The following is a 20,283-nucleotide window of genomic DNA, read 5'->3' as shown; positions in this document are numbered from 1 at the left end:
CCAACAACTCCCGATTACCAACATCATAATTCCGCTCGGCAGGCGAAAACTTTCTTGAAAAGAAAGCACATGGCCTCATCACAGAGCCATCAGAGTTTCTCTGGGACAAGACAGCCCCTGCTCCAATCTCAGAAGCATCAACCTCGACCTGGAATGGTAGAGAGACATCCGGCTGACGCAAGACAGGAGCCGAAGAGAACCGACGTTTGAGCTCCTGAAAGGCCTCCACGGCCGCAGGAGACCAATTCGTCACATCAGAACCCTTCTTAGTCAAATCCGTCAAAGGCTTAACCACACTGGAAAAATCAGCAATGAAGCGACGGTAAAAATTAGCAAAACCCAAGAACTTCTGAAGACTTTTTACCGATGTAGGTTGAGTCCAGTCATGAATAGCCTGGACCTTGACTGGATCCATCTCAATGGTAGAAGGAGAAAAAATAAACCCCAAAAAGGAAACCTTCTGGACTCCAAAGAGACATTTAGAGCCCTTCACAAACAAGGCATTGGCTCACAGGACCCGAAATACCATCCGGACCTGCTTCACATGAGATTCCCAATCATCAGAAAAGAGCAAAATATCATCCAGGTACACAATCATAAACCTATCCAGATACTCTCGGAAGATGTCGTGCATGAAGGACTGGAACACAGAAGGGGCATTAGAAAGCCCAAAAGGCATCACCAAGTACTCAAAATGGCCTTCGGGCGTATTAAATGCTGTTTTCCATTCATCGCCCTGCTTTATACGCACAAGATTATACGCTCCACGAAGATCTATCTTGGTGAACCAACTGGCCCCCCTAATCCGAGCAAACAGATCGGACAACAGTGGCAAAGGATACTGAAATTTGACCGTGATGTTATTTAGAAGGCGATAATCTATACAGGGTCTTAGAGAACCATCCTTCTTGGCCACAAAAAAGAACCCCGCACCCAAAGGGGACGAGGACGGGCGAATATGCCCCTTCTCCAAAGACTCCTTGATATAACTCCGCATAGCGGCATGTTCTGGTACAGACAAATTAAAAAGTCGTCCCTTAGGGAACTTACTACCAGGAATCAAATTTATGGCGCAATCACAATCCCTATGAGGAGGTAGGGCACTGGACTTGGGCTCATCAAATACATCCTGGTAGTCCGACAAAAATTCAGGGACTTCAGAAGGAGTAGAAGAAGCAATTGACACTAAAGGAGCATCACCATGAATCCCTTGGCAACCCCAACTTGACACAGACATTGCTTTCCAATCCAGGACTGGATTATGAGCCTGCAGCCATGGCAGACCCAACACGACAACATCATGCAAATTATGTAACACAAGAAAGCGAATCACCTCCTGATGTGCAGGAGTTATGCACATAGTCATTTGAGCCCAGTACTGAGGTTTATTCTTGGCCAATGGCGTGGCATCAATTCCCTTTAGTGGAATAGGGAATTGCAAAGGCTCCAATACAAAACTACAGCGCCTGGCAAAAGACAAATCCATCAAATTCAGGGCGGCACCTGAATCCACAAAAGCCATAACTGAGTAGGATGACAGAGAGCAAATTAAAGTAACAGACAAAATGAATTTAGGTTGTACAGTACCAATGGTGACAGACCTAGCGAAGTTTTTTGTGCGCTTAGAACAATCTGAGATAACATGAGCAGAATCACCACAGTAAAAGCACAACCCATTCTGACGTCTGTAATTTTGCCGTTCAATTCTGGTCAGAATCCTGTCACATTGCATAGACTCAGGCTTCTGCTCAGAAAATACCGCCAGATGGTGCACTGGTTTGCGCTCCCGCAAACGCCGATCAATCTGAATGGCCAAAGACATTGACTCACTCAGACCCGCAGGTGTGGGGAACCCCACCATAACATCCTTAATGGTTTCAGAAAGACCCTTTCTGAAAATCACTGCCAGGGCACACTCATTCCATTGAGTGAGCACAGACCATTTCCTAAACTTCTGACAGTAAACCTCTGCTTCATCCTGACCCTGACACAAAGCCAGCAAGATTTTCTCTGCCTGATCCACAGAATTAGGTTCATCATAAAGCAAACCCAGCGCCAGAAAAAACGCATCTACATTAAGCAATGCAGGATCTCCTGGCGCCAGGGCGAATGCCCAGTCTTGAGGGTCGCCACGCAACAAAGAAATAACAATTTTAACTTGCTGAACCGGATCACCAGAGGAACGAGGTCTCAGAGAAAGAAATAATTTGCAATTATTTTAAAGTTCAAAAACCTAGATCTGTCTCCGGAGAACAACTCAAGAATAGGTATCTTAGGCTCTGACATAGGACTGCGAACTACATAATCCTGAATGCCTTGTACTCTAGCAGTGAGATGATCCACACTAGAAGACAGACTCTGAAGGTCCATAGCTGCAGCTGAATTCTGAACCACCCAGAGATTAAGGGGAGGAGAGAGGCAAGACACACTGCAGGAAAAAAAAATAAATAAATGAACTCAGGATTTCTCTTATCCCTCTTTAGCGATGCATTAACTCTTTACGGGCCTGCTGTACTGTTATGATCCGGTGGTAGGATCACCAAACTGACCTGATAGGTAAACCAGAATATTAGGACGAGCTCTGGGGATGTGGAAACTATACTGACCGCAACACAGAACCTATTCAATACACACTAAAGGCAGCCGTGGAGCGTTACCTAAAAACCTAGACGCCTCGTCACAGCCTGAGGAACTAACTACCCCTAGAGAGAAAGCCAAGCCTCACTTGCCTCAGAGAAATGACCCCAAAGTTTAGACTCAAATAATAACGGTGAGTTAAGGGGAAAATACAAACGTAGTAATGAAAAACAGGTTTAAGCAAATGAGGCCCGCTAAAGCTAAATAGACTGAAGATAGCAAGGGATCTGTGCGGTCAGTACAAAAACTATCAAAAACTATCCACGCAGAGAATACAAGAACCCCCACACCGACTCACGATGTGAGGGGCGCACTCTGCACCCCAGAACTTCCAGCAAGCAAAAAATCACATATAAGCAAGCTGGACTGAACTCATCATATATTGAAACATATTTTCAATAGAAAAATGAGCAAACATGAACTAGCAAGACTTAGCTTCTCTGGATGGAGACAGGTCACAAGGAAGTCCAGAGAGATCAGAACCAGTACTGAATACAGCGACAGCAGGCAACAAACAAAGGTGCAGGTGGAGTTAAATAGGAACCAGCATAGCAGGAAATGAGGCAGCTGAGACCATCTCCAGACCCGCAGTATTGCTATCGGCCACCAGAGGGAGCCCAGACGGAATTCACAACACCACAGACAGGACTGGCACAGATGCACAGATTTGGCAATATTATTCTCCTTTTTTTAAAATATGGGAGACTAGTCAATAAATCAGGCCCACTGTATTACAGTATAGTTTCTGTGGCAGAAAATGACTGACAGATACCACAGACAGGACTGGCACAGATGCACAGATTTGGCAATATTAATCTCCCTCTTTTTTTTATATGGGAGGCTGGTGAATAAATCAGGCCCAATGTATGACAGTATAGTTTCTGTGGCTGAAAATGACTGACAGATACCACAGACAAGACTGGCACAGATGCACAGATTTGGCAATATTAATCTCCCTCTTTTTTATGTGAGACTGGTGAATAAATCATGCCCAATGTATGACATTATAGTTTCTGTGGCTGAAAATGACTGACAGATACCACAGACAGGACTGGCACAGATGCACAGATTTGGCAATATTAATCTCCCTCTTTTTTTATGTGAGACTGGTGAATAAATCATGCCCAATGTATGACATTATAGTTTCTGTGGCTGAAAATGACTGACAGATACCACAGACAGGACTGGCACAGATGCACAGATTTGGCAATATTAATCTCCCTCTTTTTTATGTGAGACTGATGAATAAATCAGGCCCAATGTATGACATTATAGTTTCTGTGGCTGAAAATGACTGACAGATACCACAGACAGGACTGGCACAGATGCACAGATTTGGCAATATTAATCTCCCTCTTTTTTATATGGGAGACTGGTGAATAAATCAGGCCCAATGTATGACAGTATAGTTTCTGTGGCTGAAAATGACTGACAGATACCACAGACAGGACTGGCACAGATGCACAGATTTGGCAATATTAATCTCCCTCTTTTTTATGTGAGACTGATGAATAAATCAGGCCCAATGTATGACATTATAGTTTCTGTGGCTGAAAATGACTGACAGATACCACAGACAGGACTGGCACAGATGCACAGATTTGGCAATATTAATCTCCCTCTTTTTTATATGGGAGACTGGTGAATAAATCAGGCCCAATGTATGACAGTATAGTTTCTGTGGCTGAAAATGACTGACAGATACCACAGACAGGACTGGCACAGATGCACAGATTTGGCAATATTATTCTCCCTTTTTTTAAATATGGGAGACTAGTCAATAAATCAGGCCCACTGTGTTACAGTATAGTTTCTGTGGCAGAAAATGACTGACAGATATCACAAGACAGGACTGGCGCAGATGCACAGATTTGGCAATATAACTCTCCCTTTTTAGGTGTGGGACAGTGCAGAAAAATACAGGCCCACTGTTTTACACTACACAGTTTCACGGGCAGAAAGTGGCTTGAAGATATATATATATAAAAAAAAAAAAAGGGACTGTACTACAATTACTATCTCCTTACAATAATCTCAGAAAAGTATGTCAGGCAGCAATAAAAAGGATTGCTGCACACAAAAGTGTGGACAAACAAACAAGATAGCTGTGCAGAAAGGGAGGAGCAGCAGGATTTGTGCTTTGAAAAAAGCAGTTGGTTTGCACAGCGGCGTACAAACAGCAATGCAGCTATCAGGGAGCCTTCTAGGATAGCCCAATAAGCTACAGAGCTGATGAAGAAAAATCTAGCCTCCACTGTCCCTGCAAAGAAAAGGTGGTGTTGGACAGTGGAAATCGCTACAGCACAAGCGGTTTGGGGGTTAATGTACCCTGCCTAACGCTATCCCTGCTTCTGACGAAGCGGCAGCAACAGGCTCGGACTGGCCCACTGGAGAACCGGAGGATCCTCCAGTGGGCCCTGGCACTGACACCTGCTGGCATACTGGCCAGCAGCTGCCTAGGGCCCCCACTGCTCCAGGGCCCCCCCCAGCCGCCCGCCTCCCACCCTCCTTGAAGACGATACTCACCCTGCTCCAGCGATGCCTGGTCTCGGCGTCTGCACTGCAGCTCGTCCTGAATGAGCGGTCACGTGGTACCGCTCATTAAAGGTCATGAATATGCGCATATTCTTGACCTTAATGAAGCGGTATTACATGACCACTCAGGCAGGAAGAAGGTGCTGTGCCGGGAGTCGGGACAGCGCGCGAGGGATTGCGCTCGTGGCCGTGCAGTGTGGGAGAGGTGAGTATGAGGGATGGGGGGATGAAGGAGGACTTAAGCCGGCGCCATGCAAGATGGGAGCAGAGCACGAGCGGAGCGGAGGCAGAGGGGGCGGGGGTGTGTGGAGAGATAAGCCATGCAGGTGGCGGGGGGGCGGGGGTGTGGAGAGATAAGCCAGGCATGCAGGGGGGAATATGACTGAGCCATGCATACAGGGTAGAATATGACTCAGCCATGCATACAGGGGGGGATATGAGCCATGCATACAGGGGGGGAATATAACTGAGCCATGCATACAGGGGGGAATATGAGACATGCATACAGGGGGGATATGAGCCATGCATACAGGGTGGATATGAGCCATGCATACAGGAGGGGGGGAAAATATACAGTATGAAGAACTGTGTGGCCATTATACAGTATGGAGCATCATGTGTGGTCATTATACAGTATTGAGCATCATGTGGGATCATTATACAGTATGGAGAACTGTGTGTGGCCGGTATACAGTATGGAGCATAATTTGTGGCCATTATACAGTATTGAGCATCATGTGGGATCATTATACAGTATGGAGAACTGTGTGTGACCGTTATACAGTATGGAGCATCATTTGTGGCCATTATACAGTATTGAGCATCATGTGGGATCATTATACAGTATGGAGAACTGTGTGTGACCATTATACAGTATGGAGCATCATGTGTGGTGGCCATTATACAGTATTGAGTATCCTGTGTGGCCATTATACAGTATGGAGCACTGTGTGGCCATATTTTTTTTTGTTTATAATTATTGTATATAAAACAGTGTGATCAGCAGTGCTAAATGGCTGTGGTTGGGACGTGGATATGGGTGTGACTAGTTGTGAAATGGGTGTGGTCAGAGGCGTGGCCTAAAATTTGCAAACTTTATACCTCCTTCCCTTCTTCAAAAGTTGGGTGGTATGGTACCACATTTGCCAGATCATGGCAAGTGCCGCAAATCCCATAGGGAATTAATGAGGCCGAATGCAGTGTTGCTGTAAGTGAACCATTATGCGGCACATGCAGAAAAACTGCCGGATCTGCTGCAAAAGGCGACTTTCACATCAGCGATTCTTGCCAAAGTCACTGCCGATAGTGTCATACTCACCAAAGGGGGAGGCAGCACTAAAAGTGCCTAGGGCAGCAGAAACTCTAAATACGGCCCTGGGGGGGATACATTATATTCTGTGGGGGGACTCAGGGTACTACATTATATTATGGGGAGCTACATCATACTATATGAGGGGGCTACAGTATACTCTATGAGGGGGCTGCATTATATTCTGTGGTGGAACTGCATTCTCTCAGGGGACTACATTATATTCTGTGGTGGGTTGCATTATACTATATGAGGGGGGCTGCATTATACCCTATGGGGGTGCTACATTATAATCTATGGTGGGGACTGCGTCATACCTGAGGGGGTTGCATTATATTTTGTGGGGTGCTGCATTATATTCTATGAGAGGGGACCACATTATATTTTATGAGGGGGCTACATTACATTCTGTGAGGGGGCTACCCCAACCCTTGCTACACAATTAAGACGTGAACTACCTTATATTATACCCTGATATTAGCGCTTTTTACCGCACAATTGGTGGTCTTGTATCTATTTCTATGTAGCTACATAATGGGCCCCAGGAATGATTTTCTCTGGTGGGCCCAAGGTGCTCCAGTCCGACGCTGGGCAGCAACCTCTCCCTATGCTCAGATCGGCAGCAGTAAGATGGCGGTCGGCGGGAACACCCCTTTATAGCCCCTGTGACGCTGCAGAAAGCAAGCCAATCACTGCCATGCCCTTCTCTAAGATGGTGGGGACCGAGACCTATGTCATCACGCTGCCCACACTCTGCGTCCACCTTCATTGGCTGAGAAAAGGCGCTGAAAGCGTCATACCAAATGCGATCGCCGACCACGTGGCCGATCCCACGCTGGGATCGGGTCAGGTTTCATGAAACCCGACTTTGCCAAAAGTCGGCGACTCTTGAAATTGTTCGATCCGTTTCGCTCAACCCTAGGAATTACCACTACACGACTAGGATAGCAAGATATGTAAGCCGGTCAGAATAAAAAGCTATCCCTTTATTGCCTCCTCCGCTCCATCAAATAACGAGGAAGTTGACTTTAGATGGAGGCCAAGATGTCCTGGTTGATAGCCTTCAGGGCAATTAACAAGTGATGGTTTGTGGATATGTACAGTGAAATAATCCAGAGAATATATAAAGTCGGCAGCAGCTTATATAACTGTCCTCAAGGTGAGTCCTGTATTGAGGTCAAAGTAAATTTTAGCGTTATAATGCAGATGGAATCAGCCGCCCGGTGATTATATTGGGTAGCTGTACTTTATAAATGGAATCGGACACCTTTGGATGGCGCCTCAGCCCTAGGACAAGCTATACTACTTTATTTTTTGCAGTCTGACAGCAGAAGGAAATCAGAGATGTCAGTTAGACTACAAATTTATACATCTAATGAGAATTATAGAAGAATAGATGAAAATATTAAGATCGTCTACTCACCGTCTAGTTCTGTATGTGAATTACACCGTGTTCCAAAATTATGCAAATTGGATTTGAGTGTCATAAAGATTTAATTGTTTTGTTTTTCAAATAAACTCTTGGATGGTATTGTGTCACAGGGCTCAATGGATCACTGAAATCAATCTTAAACACGTGAAAATTAGTTTTCCAGGTGATTCTAATTAAAGGAAAACTACTTAAAAATGATATTCCACATTATTAAGCAGGCCACAGTTGGGGGTTGCCTGTTTGTTAGGGAATATCCACATGTATTCAGGCTGTCTAGCAGCCGCAAATCATGCAGCTGCGGCGACTCAAACAAAATCTCAGAGCACGCCCAAAATACTCGGGAGACCACCAGAGCATGCTCAGAAATCTCGAATAACGAGCACACTCGCTCATCACTAGTCAAATCTATAAATCTGTTAGATATAAAAAATAGGTCACAAACAAATGGAAATAAGTCTACAAAATTTGCCTATAAACGGTGGAAACATGCTATACAAAAATATATACTGTATATACTCGAGTATAAGCTCTTCCTGTGTTCAGTGGTCACGTGGTACCGCTCATTAAAGTAATGAATATGGATGCATATTCATTACATTAATGAGCGGTACGATGTGACCGCTGAACAAAGGAAGAAGCTGCCGGTGCCGGGAGACCATCTGTCAGTGAGAAGCTGCCAGGGACTGCACCGGGAGCAGGTGAGTATAACAGGGGAGGGTGAGCATTCAGATATTAACATGTCCCTGTTCCACCGCTGCGCACCGCTCCGTCTTCCACGTTCTCTGGCTGTGACTTTCAGGTGAGAGGGCGCGATGACATGTTTAGTGTGTGTGCCACCCTCTGCCTGAACAGTCACTGCGGAGGAAGAGGAAGACAGAGCGGTGCACGGTGGTGGAAAGGGGACAGGTGAATATCGCAAGTGCCGGTTTCCCCTCCTGCTCAGGACAAGAGATGAGTATGTCATTTTTTTTTATCTCAGCAGCAGCATATGGGGCAAATGTTTCTATGGAGCATCTCATGGGGCCATAATCAACCTATGCAGGATTGTATGGGGCATATTTTCTATGGAGCATCCTATGGGGCCATAATCAAACTTTATGCAGGATTTTATGGGGCATATTTTTGTATGAGGCATCTTATGTGGCCCATAATAAACTTTATGGAGCATTATATGGGGCATCTTTTATTATGGAGCATCTTATGGGGTCATCATGAACTCTATGGGGCATTATATGGGGCTCCTGATTTAATATGGATATTCAAAAACACCTAACCTACTGATGTCTCAATTAATTTTACTTTTATTGGTATCTATTTTTATTTTTGAAATTTACCAGTAGCTGCTGCATTTCCCACTCTAGGCTTATACTCGAGTTATTAAGTTTTCCCAGTTTTTTTGTGGCAAAATTAGGGGTCTCGGCTGATACTCGGGTCGGCTTATACTCGAGTACATTATTATTATTATTTATTATTATTATTTGTTATTATAGCGCCATTTATTCCATGGCGCTTTACATGTGAGGAGGGGTATACATGATAAAAACACGTACAATAATCTTGAACAATACAAGTCACAACTGGTAAAGGAGGAGAGAGGACCCTGCCCGCGAGGGCTCACAATCTACAAGGGATGGGTGAGGATACTGTAGGTAAGGATAGAGCTAGTCGTGCAGTGGTTTGGTCAATCGGTGATTACTGCAGGTTGTAGGCTTGCCAAAAGACGTAGGTCGTCAGGTTCTTTTTGAAGGTTTCGATGGTAGGTGAGAGTCTGATATGTTGTGGTAGAGAGTTCCAGAGTAGGGGTGATGCGAGAGAGAAATCTTGTATGCGATTGTGGGAAGAGATTAGAGGGGAGTAGAGAAGGAGATCTTGTGAGGATCGGAGGTTGCATGCAGGAAAGTACCAGGAGACGAGGTCACAGATGTATGGAGGAGACAGGTTGTGGATGGCTTTGTATGTCATGGTTAGGCTTTTGTACTGGAGTCTCTGGGTAATGGGGAGCCAGTGAAGGGATTGACAGAGGGGAGGGGCCAGGGAATAGCGGGGGGACAGGTGGATTAGTCAGGCAGCTGAGTTTACAATACATTGGAGGGGTGTGAGAGTGTTCGAGGGGAGGCCACAGAGCAGGAGGTTACAGTAGTCAAGGCGGGAGATAATGAGGGCATGGACTAGGGTTTTTGCAGATTCTTGGTTTAGGAATGTACGGATCCGTGAAATATTTTTGAGTTGAAGGCGGCAGGAAGTGGAAAGGGCTTGGATATGTGGTTTAAAGGAGAGACCAGTGTCAAGGATCACCCTGAGACAGCAAGCTTGTGTGACTGGAGAGAGTGGGCAGCCGTTTACTGTAATGGATAGGTTTGTTGGGGGGGTCGCGTGAGATGGGGAAAGACAATGAATTCTGTTTTGTCCATGTTAAGTTTTAGAAATCTAGCGAGGAAGAAGGATGAAATAGTGGATAGACATTGAGGGATTCTGGTTAGTAGGGTGGTGATATCTGGTCCAGAGATGTAGATCTGTGTGTCATCAGCATATAGATGATACTGGAAACCGTGAGATTCTATGAGCTGTCCCAGGCCAAAAGTGTAAATGGAGAAGAGCAGGGGCCCTAGAACTTAACCTTGCGGGACTCTGACAGATAGGGGGCGATGTTACGAGGTGGTGTGTGAATGGGAGATGCTGAATGTTTGGTCAGTTAGGTATGAGGTGATCCAGGATAGTGTCAAGTCTGTGATGCCAAGGGATGAGAGGGTCTGTAGTAATAGGGAATGGTCCACTGTGCCAATGGCAGAGGACAGGTCCAGGAGGAGGAGGATAGAGTAGTGTTGCTTGCTCTTGGCGGTTAATAGGTCATTGGTGACCTTAATTAGGGCAGTTTCAGTAAAGTGGTGTGACCGGAAGCCTGATTGTAAGCGGTCGAAAAGGGAGCAGGAAGATAGATGGGAGGACAGTTTAAGATGGATGTGTTGTTCCGGGAGTTTTGAGGCATTTTGGGAGAAGTGATATAGGGTGATAGCTAGATACAGAGGATGGGTCAAGAGAGGGCTTTTTGAGGATAGGTGTGATTCAGGCATGTTTAAAGCTTCAGGGGAAAACACCAGTTGTTAGTGATAGGTTGAAGAGATGGTTTGGGATGAAGTGGGAAGGGATCGGGTCAAGTGCACAGGTGGTGAGATGCGATCCTGAGAGTAGAGTGGAGAGTCGATCTTCTGTAATAGTGGAGAAGTTGGTTTTGGAGGTGGAGGGCTGGGTAGTTGGGAGGAAGGGCTCGGGGTTGTCAACTAAAACTGTCTCTGATGTTCTCAATCTTCTGCTTGAAAAATGAGGCAAAGTCTTCAGCTGAGATGAGTGGGAGGGAGGAGGTGCTGGGGGACGGAGGAGAGAGTTGAAGGTGTTGAATAACTGTTTAGGTTGTGAGACAGGGAGGATATGAGAGATGAGAAGTAGGTTTGTTTAGCTGTGGTGAGTGTGGTCTTGAAAGTAGTGAGGGACTGTTTGAATGTGATAAAGTGCTCGTTGGAGTGGGATCTTTTCCATCTCCGCTCTGCAGCCCTGGAAGCTCACCTCAGTTCTTTGGTCAGGCTGGTGTGCCAGGGCTGTCTGTTGATTTTGCGAGCTTTGGTGTGTGTGAGAGGGGCAAGAGATTCCAAAGCTGCAGCTATTGTGGTGTTATATAGAGTGGCAGCGTCATTCGCTTTCTGTAGGGAACTTATGTCTGTGAGAGGGAGGAGGGATTCAGAGAGTGAATGTAGATCAAGGTGATTAAGATTTCTGCGAGGGTGTGTAAGTTTGTGGGGTGGGGATTGTAGACAAGGAGTGGAGAGGGAAGAGAATGTGAGTAGATTGTGGTCAGAAAGAGGAAGAGGTGAGTTAGAGAGGTTAGATAGGGAGCAGAGGCGGGTGAAGATGAGGTCCAATGTGACCATCTTTGTGAGAGGCTGCAGAAGACCATTGAGTGAGGCTGAAGGAGGAAGTGAGAGATAGAAGTTTAGTGGCAGCTGAGAGGGGAGTGTCAATGGAGATGTTAAAGGTATATGTATATATACTGTGTATAGATAGATAGATAGATACTAGCACCAGTACAGGCTAAAATATCCCAAAGATAGCATGTATGTGAGCAAAAATCCTGCAGGCAAATAATAGAATATACAAGCAATATACATAAAGTGTATGTGCAATATTAAGGACATATAACAGTGTTCCCCAATTCCGGTCCTCAAGAGCCACCAACAGGTCATGTTTTCAGGATTTCCTCAGTATTGCACATTTGATAATTGCATCACCTGCACGGGCAATAATTTCAACACCTGTGCAATACTAAGGAAATCCTGAAAACATGACCCGTTGGTGGCTCTTGAGGACCGGAGTTGGGGAACACTGACATATAATATAAAATATGTCAAATACATGCCAAATGCAGCATGCGTAAGCACAATAATGTGCATGTGAAATAAATCAAGTACTCACAGTATAAAACATATTACTTAACAACCTGCAATGGAGATCTCATATAGGAATAATATATGCTGCTGCCACAAGTGTGGAGAGAACAAGGAAAGGTATTAAGACTGTTGCTGACCCACACCAGTAAACAGATAAGGATAAGGCGACCCCAACCCCAGGCGAATTGCCACTCAGTAACGTGGTTTCATCAGTTTTCATCTCTGTTCCCATTTCTAGCTGTCATCATTCCATCTTTCAGACACTAAGAACCTTGTCAGTTTCCTTTTTTGCTTAATTCTTTCTAGATGTATTTGACCAGAAGTGTATCTAGGTTTTCTGGCACCCAGGACAAGAATTCAGTTTGGCATCCCCCCATCCCACTCATTTCAACACCTGTAGATTTCCATCTTCTCTGGTCTTCCGCAGAACATCCCCACATGATACCCTTAAAAATAACTTTATCATTATAATGCTCCTGAATAAAAATATCTGCCCTATGCTGAGCTCCTGAATAAATAGTTGACCACTATATTGCCATATTACTCACTTTATTCCCTGCACAAAATATGACCCACACACTGTCCCTCTTATAGTACATGCTCTCCACACTGCCTTCTCCTTTGCATACTGGCCCCCTCTTCAAACTGTCTTCTCACACTTGGTCCCCCCAATAGGGCCTAGTCTCTATACTATGCCCACTCTTCAAACTCCCTCTCCTTGGCTTACTGTCCCCTACTGGCTCTGCCCTTACACTGTTCCCCCATGCTACCCCTTACACTACTCAGTCTCTATTCTGTGCCCACTCACACTTTTCTCCCCCATACTGTCACCTCACACTATTTCCCTCAGTAGTATCCTCACACATTTCCCCTCCGTCTTCATACTGTCTCCTCTCACATGCCTTTACTAATCATACTGGCTTCTTATATGTTCCCCTCGCTCTCCATACTGCCTCCTCATACTTCCCCAGACTCCACATACCATGTCTGCACCCATCCCATCATCCTTGCTTCCCATACTGTGTCCGCATACATTCCCCCCTCACTACTCATACTGTCTGCACCCATCCCCCCACTCACCATAGTGTCTGCACCCATCCCTTCCCCATACTGTGTCTGCACCCATCCCTTTACTGTATCTGCACTTCTCTCTCTCCCCTTGCTGTGTCCGCATACATTCCTCCTCACATATCCACCACATTCTGTGTCAGTACCGATCCCAAAACTCACCTTACTGTGTCTGCACTCATCCCCCTCATACTGTTTTCTCATACATTTAACCTGCTCCTCATACTGTGTCTACACCCATCTAACCATACTGTGTCTGCACTCATTCCCCCATATGATTTTCTCATAAATGTCCCCTACTTCACACTGTGTCTTAAAATTTCTCCCGCTCCCCATATCATGTCAGCCCCTGTCCCTTCCTTGATTCCCAATCTGTGTCTTCAGCTCCACTGGAGCATTTATTTCCAATCTTGTTTGCTCGTTTGTAGCACCGGCGAGTGACATCAGCAGCATGATCACATGACCTGATCACGCTGCTGACATTGCCCTGACCTGGCGGTCAGAACTTCTTGTGTACTAGCTTCTGAAAGAGTTCTTTAGCTGCCATATGCTTACTGGATTACAGCCCTCCTTCTAGACTGAGAATATACAACATATCTTTTATGATAGGGCTAAATTCTACACTTTTTTACTGGGGCATATGAGGACTCTATATCTGATTTCTTATTTATTCTGCTTCCATTAGCAAAATAAATTGTTTCCATGTAATTGAAATCAAGAAGATCTGTTAAAAAAATATTTTCTGTGTCACTTGTTGTCAAGTATTGATGCATTGTGATTGTCTGATATATGCTGCATATGGATTGGGTACCATGTATCAGTTGTCAGGTTCCCTTTAAAACAAAGTGTTGTCCGCATCTATATTCCTCTTGTTGTAATTTAGAAATTGTTAGACACAGTCTAAGAAAAAGAAACAAATATAATTTATTGTTTCTATTTACATCAATCTTGTAACAGAACTAATATACTACAGTGTTGCCTTGTAGGCATCAGTTTGAGCAATGGCGAAAGGTGGAAAGTCATCCGGACGTTTGCTGTGAAGACACTGAAAAACTTTGGATTTGGGAAGAAAAGTATTGAATCCAAAATTCAAACAGAAGCACAATGCATTGTGGAGGAATTTAGGAATTCTAATGGTAAGATGAGCAAGATTACCAATATTTAGAACACACATATTGGGACATTTTTTGGGAAAAAATTAAGCCATTCCTTCTGTTTTTGCAAATTAACAATAATGATGATTGATTAGTGTGCTTTCCTATTAAAGCACTTCAGACAACACTACCAGGGAATTTTTAATTATAGGGAGAAAATGGTGATCCTATAGGTTTCTTTTAGACAGATATATAGATAGATAGATAGATAGATAGATAGATAGATAGATAGATAGATAATAGACCGATAGAGAGATAATAGATAATAAATAGATAACAGATAAATAGACAGATAATAGATAGATGATAGATAGATAGATACTGTAGATAGATAGATAGATAGATAGATAGATAGATAGATAGATAGATAGATGATAGATAGATGAAAAAAAAAAAACAGCACAAAATAATGATAGGGTGCAAACGCCTTCCAGGCATGTACCAAACCTTTGCAATAAATCCAAAAAAATGAAGGCAGCACACCAACAGCTTCACGTGTGGTTTATTGGCCCATGTGCAACGTTTCGGTCCCAAGTGTAGACCTTTCTCAAGCAATTTCAAAGTGCAAATGCATGACAATTTATAGGAAATAATTTGTACAAACATTTTAGATAGATAGATAAAAGATGATAGATAGATAGATAGATAGATAGATAGATCAATGATAGATAATAGATAGATAATATATAGATAGATAATATATAGATAGATAATAGCTAGATAATAGATAGATAGATAATAGATAAATAGATGATATATAGATAATAGATAGATAGATAGATAGATAGATAGATAGATAGATAGATAGATGCATGATCAAAAAAAGTCAATATTCTGATATTGCGTCCCAGCGTCCAGTCCAGTGCGATGCAGGATTGGACAATGCAATGTATTTATGAGGCCATTACCACAGAGTCATAAGATAACCTCCCATGTGCTGGGACTGGCATATCAATGACAGGGAGACATAGGGGGAGTATATATCGTATATATCCCGGAGAGGGACACAGATTCTTTATGGAATAAGCGGCCCATCAGTATATCCAATACCAGGCAAAGCCAAAAGAAAAAAATTTATATGAGCCAGCCTGAGAATAAAAAACCTAGCAATAGGCTACATCAACTTCCAGGATATAGCAAAGATAAAAAGAAAATAAGAATAGAAATGGTAAAAATAATACAGAATTGCACATGGGGATGAGGCATATTCCAGATCCAAAATCCGCCGTTCCAAGTTTTCTGCAAAAAATAAAAAAAATATTATAAATTACCGTAAAACTAGCTACACCATATCAACTAAAAAATAAGATCCTAAAAGAAGAGAGATGAGACACAATCTATGCCTTCAAAATATCATAAGTAATTTAAATTCCACATTTAATTCATTAGGCTTCAAAGTATTAAGTCTATTAATCCATTGTAAATCTTTTGTTTTAGGTAACTTAATTCTATCACCACCCTTTCTCATAGGTGGCACATAATCTATAACATGGAATTTGAGATTTTTCTCATTGTGTTGCTGCTCAGAAAATGTTTTGAAACAGGTAAGTCTAACTTTTTCTTTCTTATAGTATAGCTATGATGGTTCATCCGGGATTTAAAATGACATGTGGTATCAACTACGCACCATAAATTGCAAGGACACTAACAAATAAATAACATACTCTGATTCACAAGTTAAATAATGCTTAATACCAAATATTTCCCCAGTGATGAAATGTGTAAACCTTATAACATGTTTGCACAGGTAATACAATGTGAGAATGGAAAACAGCCCAACCTTGGTTTACCCGTCAAGGATGGTTGAATATGGGATTTTAAAGAACCAATACCTGAGGTTACTGGTCTTTCCTTAAAAGGAGCCTTTTGTATAATTTTTAGCATCTAAACTGTCCCCAGTGCGTTGTTAGTGATGCAACATGATCAAATGATTACAGCGCTGTTTTTAATGATACAATTGTTAGTGATGCACGTTGCATCACAAACAACACATTGGGGACTGTTTAGGTGCCAAAAATGACATGACAGGTTCCCTTTAATATTTGTAGCTCATTTTTAGGAGAAAAATGGGAAAATTCCTATATTCCAACACCTCAGGCAAACATTTACCGAGTATCGACCAATGTTGTTTAATAATACCCACAATATCTGGGCTCTCTTCACAGAAAGTTGTAAGACATGGGATCCTTTTCGATAACGCAGCCTTGTATAGTCACTGGAGAGAAGACTATCATGTCCTAGCCAAACTTTTGTCCACATTTAACCAATAAATTTTTAGATTAATTTCATTGTCTAAATATTTTGGTCATATCGCTAACAGATATATTTTACCTTTCAGGTTCTCTTACTATTCTTTTAACTCGTAAAATTTGATTATGGAGTAATTATTCTACCATTTTCTTGGATGATGATTGACTAATATTTCAAAATATTAATTTTTCCCATTGGTTTTGTATACAGTTTAGAAAGCAGACTTCCTTCAATATAAGTAACCAATACATTGAGAAATTGGATTTCAGCTTCAGAATGCGCTAAAGTAAACTTGACATAATTGACCAAACCATTCAAAAATTCATGAAAAGAGTTCAGTCAATATAAAGAGCGAGACCACATGAGGAATACATTATCTATGAATCTCCAAGATCTGCCAATTTTGTTGAAGTAATGTGGCACATAGACAAGGTCTTCTTCCAAATTCAACATAATTAAATTAGCATAAGCGGGCACCAAATTGGTGCCCATCGTGGTCCCCATTGTTGAATATAAAAATCACCACCAAATAGGAAGTAATTATTCCAAAAGTACCATATCTACAGATTTAAATATAAAATATATACTCTCTGGTGTATATGATGTGTCGGTCAACTCCATACTAACTGCCATAAGTCCTTTGATTAATTGATGTATAAAGCTATTCAACATCAAATCATGCCAGAATAACTCTTGGTTCCAATGTAACTTTTCACAATTTTGGGTCCATTTGCCAGGTCAGTAAGGTCTTACATACAGGACACTACAGACATTCTTTGTTAATTGCAAGATGTTAACTCGGATACTGCGTGTATTATTAAACGACATTGGTCGATGCTGGGTAAATGTTTGCCTGAGGTGGTGGAATATAAGAATCCTCCCCTTTTCTTCCACAAATGAGCTAAAAATATTAAGAATAGACTAGTACATTCAGATATTGGTTATTTAAAATCCCATACTTAATCATCCTTGACAGGTACACAAAGATTGAGATGTTTTCATTGCCTACGTTGTATTAATTGTGCAAACATGTTATAAGGTGACTCATTCACTGGGGAAATATTTTCTATTAAGCATTATTTAACTTGTGAATCAGCATAAGTTATTTATTTGTTACAGTATCCAGTATCTATGGTACGTAGGTGAAACAATATGTGATTTTAAAACCTGGATAAATCACCAAAGATATACTTTAAGAAATAAGATATTTGACTTACCTGTTTCAAAACATTTTCTGAGCAGGGACACAAAGAGAAAAAGCTCAAATTCTACATTATAAATCATATTGAACCTTTGAGAAGGGGCGGTGATGGAATTAAATACTTAGTTAGGAGACTATGTTCCCCACGGGATATATACTCCCCCTATACCTTACTGGCATTGATATGCCAGCCCCAGCATATGATTGCTTTTTCATGACATATTGTACTTCATGTTAGTAGTAAAATTTATTCGATATTACTTGTGTTTATTTATGAAAAAAAAAAAACGGAAATATGGCGAAAATTTTGAACATTTTGCAATTTTCAAACCTTGAATTTTTATCCCCTTAAATCACACAGATATGTCACATAAAATAGTAAATAAATAAGATTTCCCACTTGTAAACTTTACATCAGCACAATTATGGAAAAAAAAAATTGTTAGGGCGTTATAAGGGTTAAAATTTGACCTGCGATTTCTCATTTTTACAACAAAATTTACAAAACCATTTTTTTTAGGGACCATCTCACATTTGAAGTCACTTTTAGGGGTCTATATGGCAGAAAATACCCAAAAGTGACACCATACTAAAAACTGCACCCCTCAAGGTGCGCAAAACCACAATCAAGAAGTTTATTAACCCTTCAGGTGCTTCACAGGAACTGACGCAATGTGAAAGGAAAAAATGAACATTTAACTTTTTTTAACAAACATTTTAATTCTGAACCAATTTTTTTATTTTCACAAGTGTAAAAAGAGAAAATGAACCACAAAATTTGTTGTGCAATTGTTGTGCAATTTGTCCTGAGTACGCAGATACTCCATATGTGGGGGTAAACCACTGTTTCGGCGCACCGCAGAGCTTGGAAGTGAAGGAGTGCCATTTGACTTTTTCAATGCAGAATTGGCTGGAATTGAGATCGGACGCCTTGTCGCGTTTGGAGAGCCCCTGATGTCCCTAAACAGTGGAAACCCCCCACAAGTGACATCATTTTGGAAACTAGACCCCCTAAGGAACTGATCTAGATGTGTGGTGAGAACTTTGAACCCCCAAGTGCTTCACACAAGTTTATAACGTTGAGCCGTGAAAATAAAAAAACATATTTTTTCACAATAATGATCTTTTCACACCCAAATTTTTACTTTTACAAGGGTAACATGAGAAATTGAACCATGAAAGTTGTTGTGCAATTTGTCATGAGTACGCTGATACCCCATATGTGGGAGGGGACCACTGTTTGGGCACATGACAGAGCTCAGAAGTGAAGGAGTGCCCTTTTGGAATGCAGACTTTGATAGAATGGTCTGCGGGCGTCATGTTGCGTTTGCAAAACCCCTGATGTGATTAAACAGAAGAAACCCCCCACGTGACCCCATTTTGGAAACTAGACCCCCCAAGAAACTTATCTAGATGTGTGGTGAGCACTTTGAATGCCCAAGTGCTTCACAGAAGTTTATAATGCGGAGACGTGAAAATAAAAAATCTTTTTTTTCCACAAAAATGATATTTTGCCCCCAAATTTTTATTTTCACAAGGGTAACAGGAGAAATTAGACCCCAACAGTTGTTGGGCAATTTGTTCTGAGTACGCCGATACCCCATATGTGGGGGTAAACTACTGTTTGGGCGCATGGCAGAGCTCAGAAGGGAGGGAGCACCATTTGACTTTTTGAACGCAAAATTGGCTGTAATCAATGGTGGTGCCATGTCGCGTTTGGAGACCCCCTCATGTACCTAAACAGTGGAAACCCTCCAATTCTAACTCTAACCCTAACCCCAACACAACTCTAATCCCAACTCTATCCATAATCCTAATCACAGCCCTAACCCCAACACACCCCTAACCCTATCCATAACCCTAATCACAACCCTAACCCCAACACCCCTAACCCTAATCCCAAACCCAACCAAATGGCGGTCGTTGAGAGGTTAAACCACAAATTTTTACATAATTCTATTTGGAGTGCTGCCTCCAATTTTTTATTTATATTTGAGGTTTGGTAATTGCCTGGGAGCATTGTCATCCTTGAGCTTTTTTAGCTGGTGCTGCTCTGATTTTTTCTTTTTCTAGTAAGACAGATAAACAGAACACAGATAGATGAAAGGTCACAGAATTGGTCACAAATGTTCTCCACTCTCGCTCGCCTCACTTGTTTGGGGTGCAATTTCACGATAGTGTAAAACTCATTTAACACTTACAGTATTTTTTTTATAAGATTCTTACATTGCACTATTTTTTTAATACTTGCCTAAAAC

At 42.3% G+C, this 20,283-nt stretch overlaps 1 protein-coding gene across 1 annotated transcript in view; it reads left to right on the top strand.

Annotated features, from left to right (window-relative positions):
• The window catches only part of LOC143805882 (cytochrome P450 2G1-like), a 53,907-nt gene that overhangs the window by 17,719 nt on the left and 15,905 nt on the right, over positions 1–20,283 (top strand). The window contains exon 3 of the mRNA XM_077285622.1: positions 14,407–14,556. Coding sequence (XP_077141737.1) covers positions 14,407–14,556 — 150 coding nt within the window. The remainder of the gene's footprint in view (positions 1–14,406; positions 14,557–20,283) is intronic.

Source organism: Ranitomeya variabilis, chromosome 2 (genome assembly GCF_051348905.1).
Source record: "Ranitomeya variabilis isolate aRanVar5 chromosome 2, aRanVar5.hap1, whole genome shotgun sequence".
Taxonomy (NCBI): domain Eukaryota; kingdom Metazoa; phylum Chordata; class Amphibia; order Anura; family Dendrobatidae; genus Ranitomeya; species Ranitomeya variabilis.
This window is presented reverse-complemented; position numbering and strand designations above follow the sequence as displayed.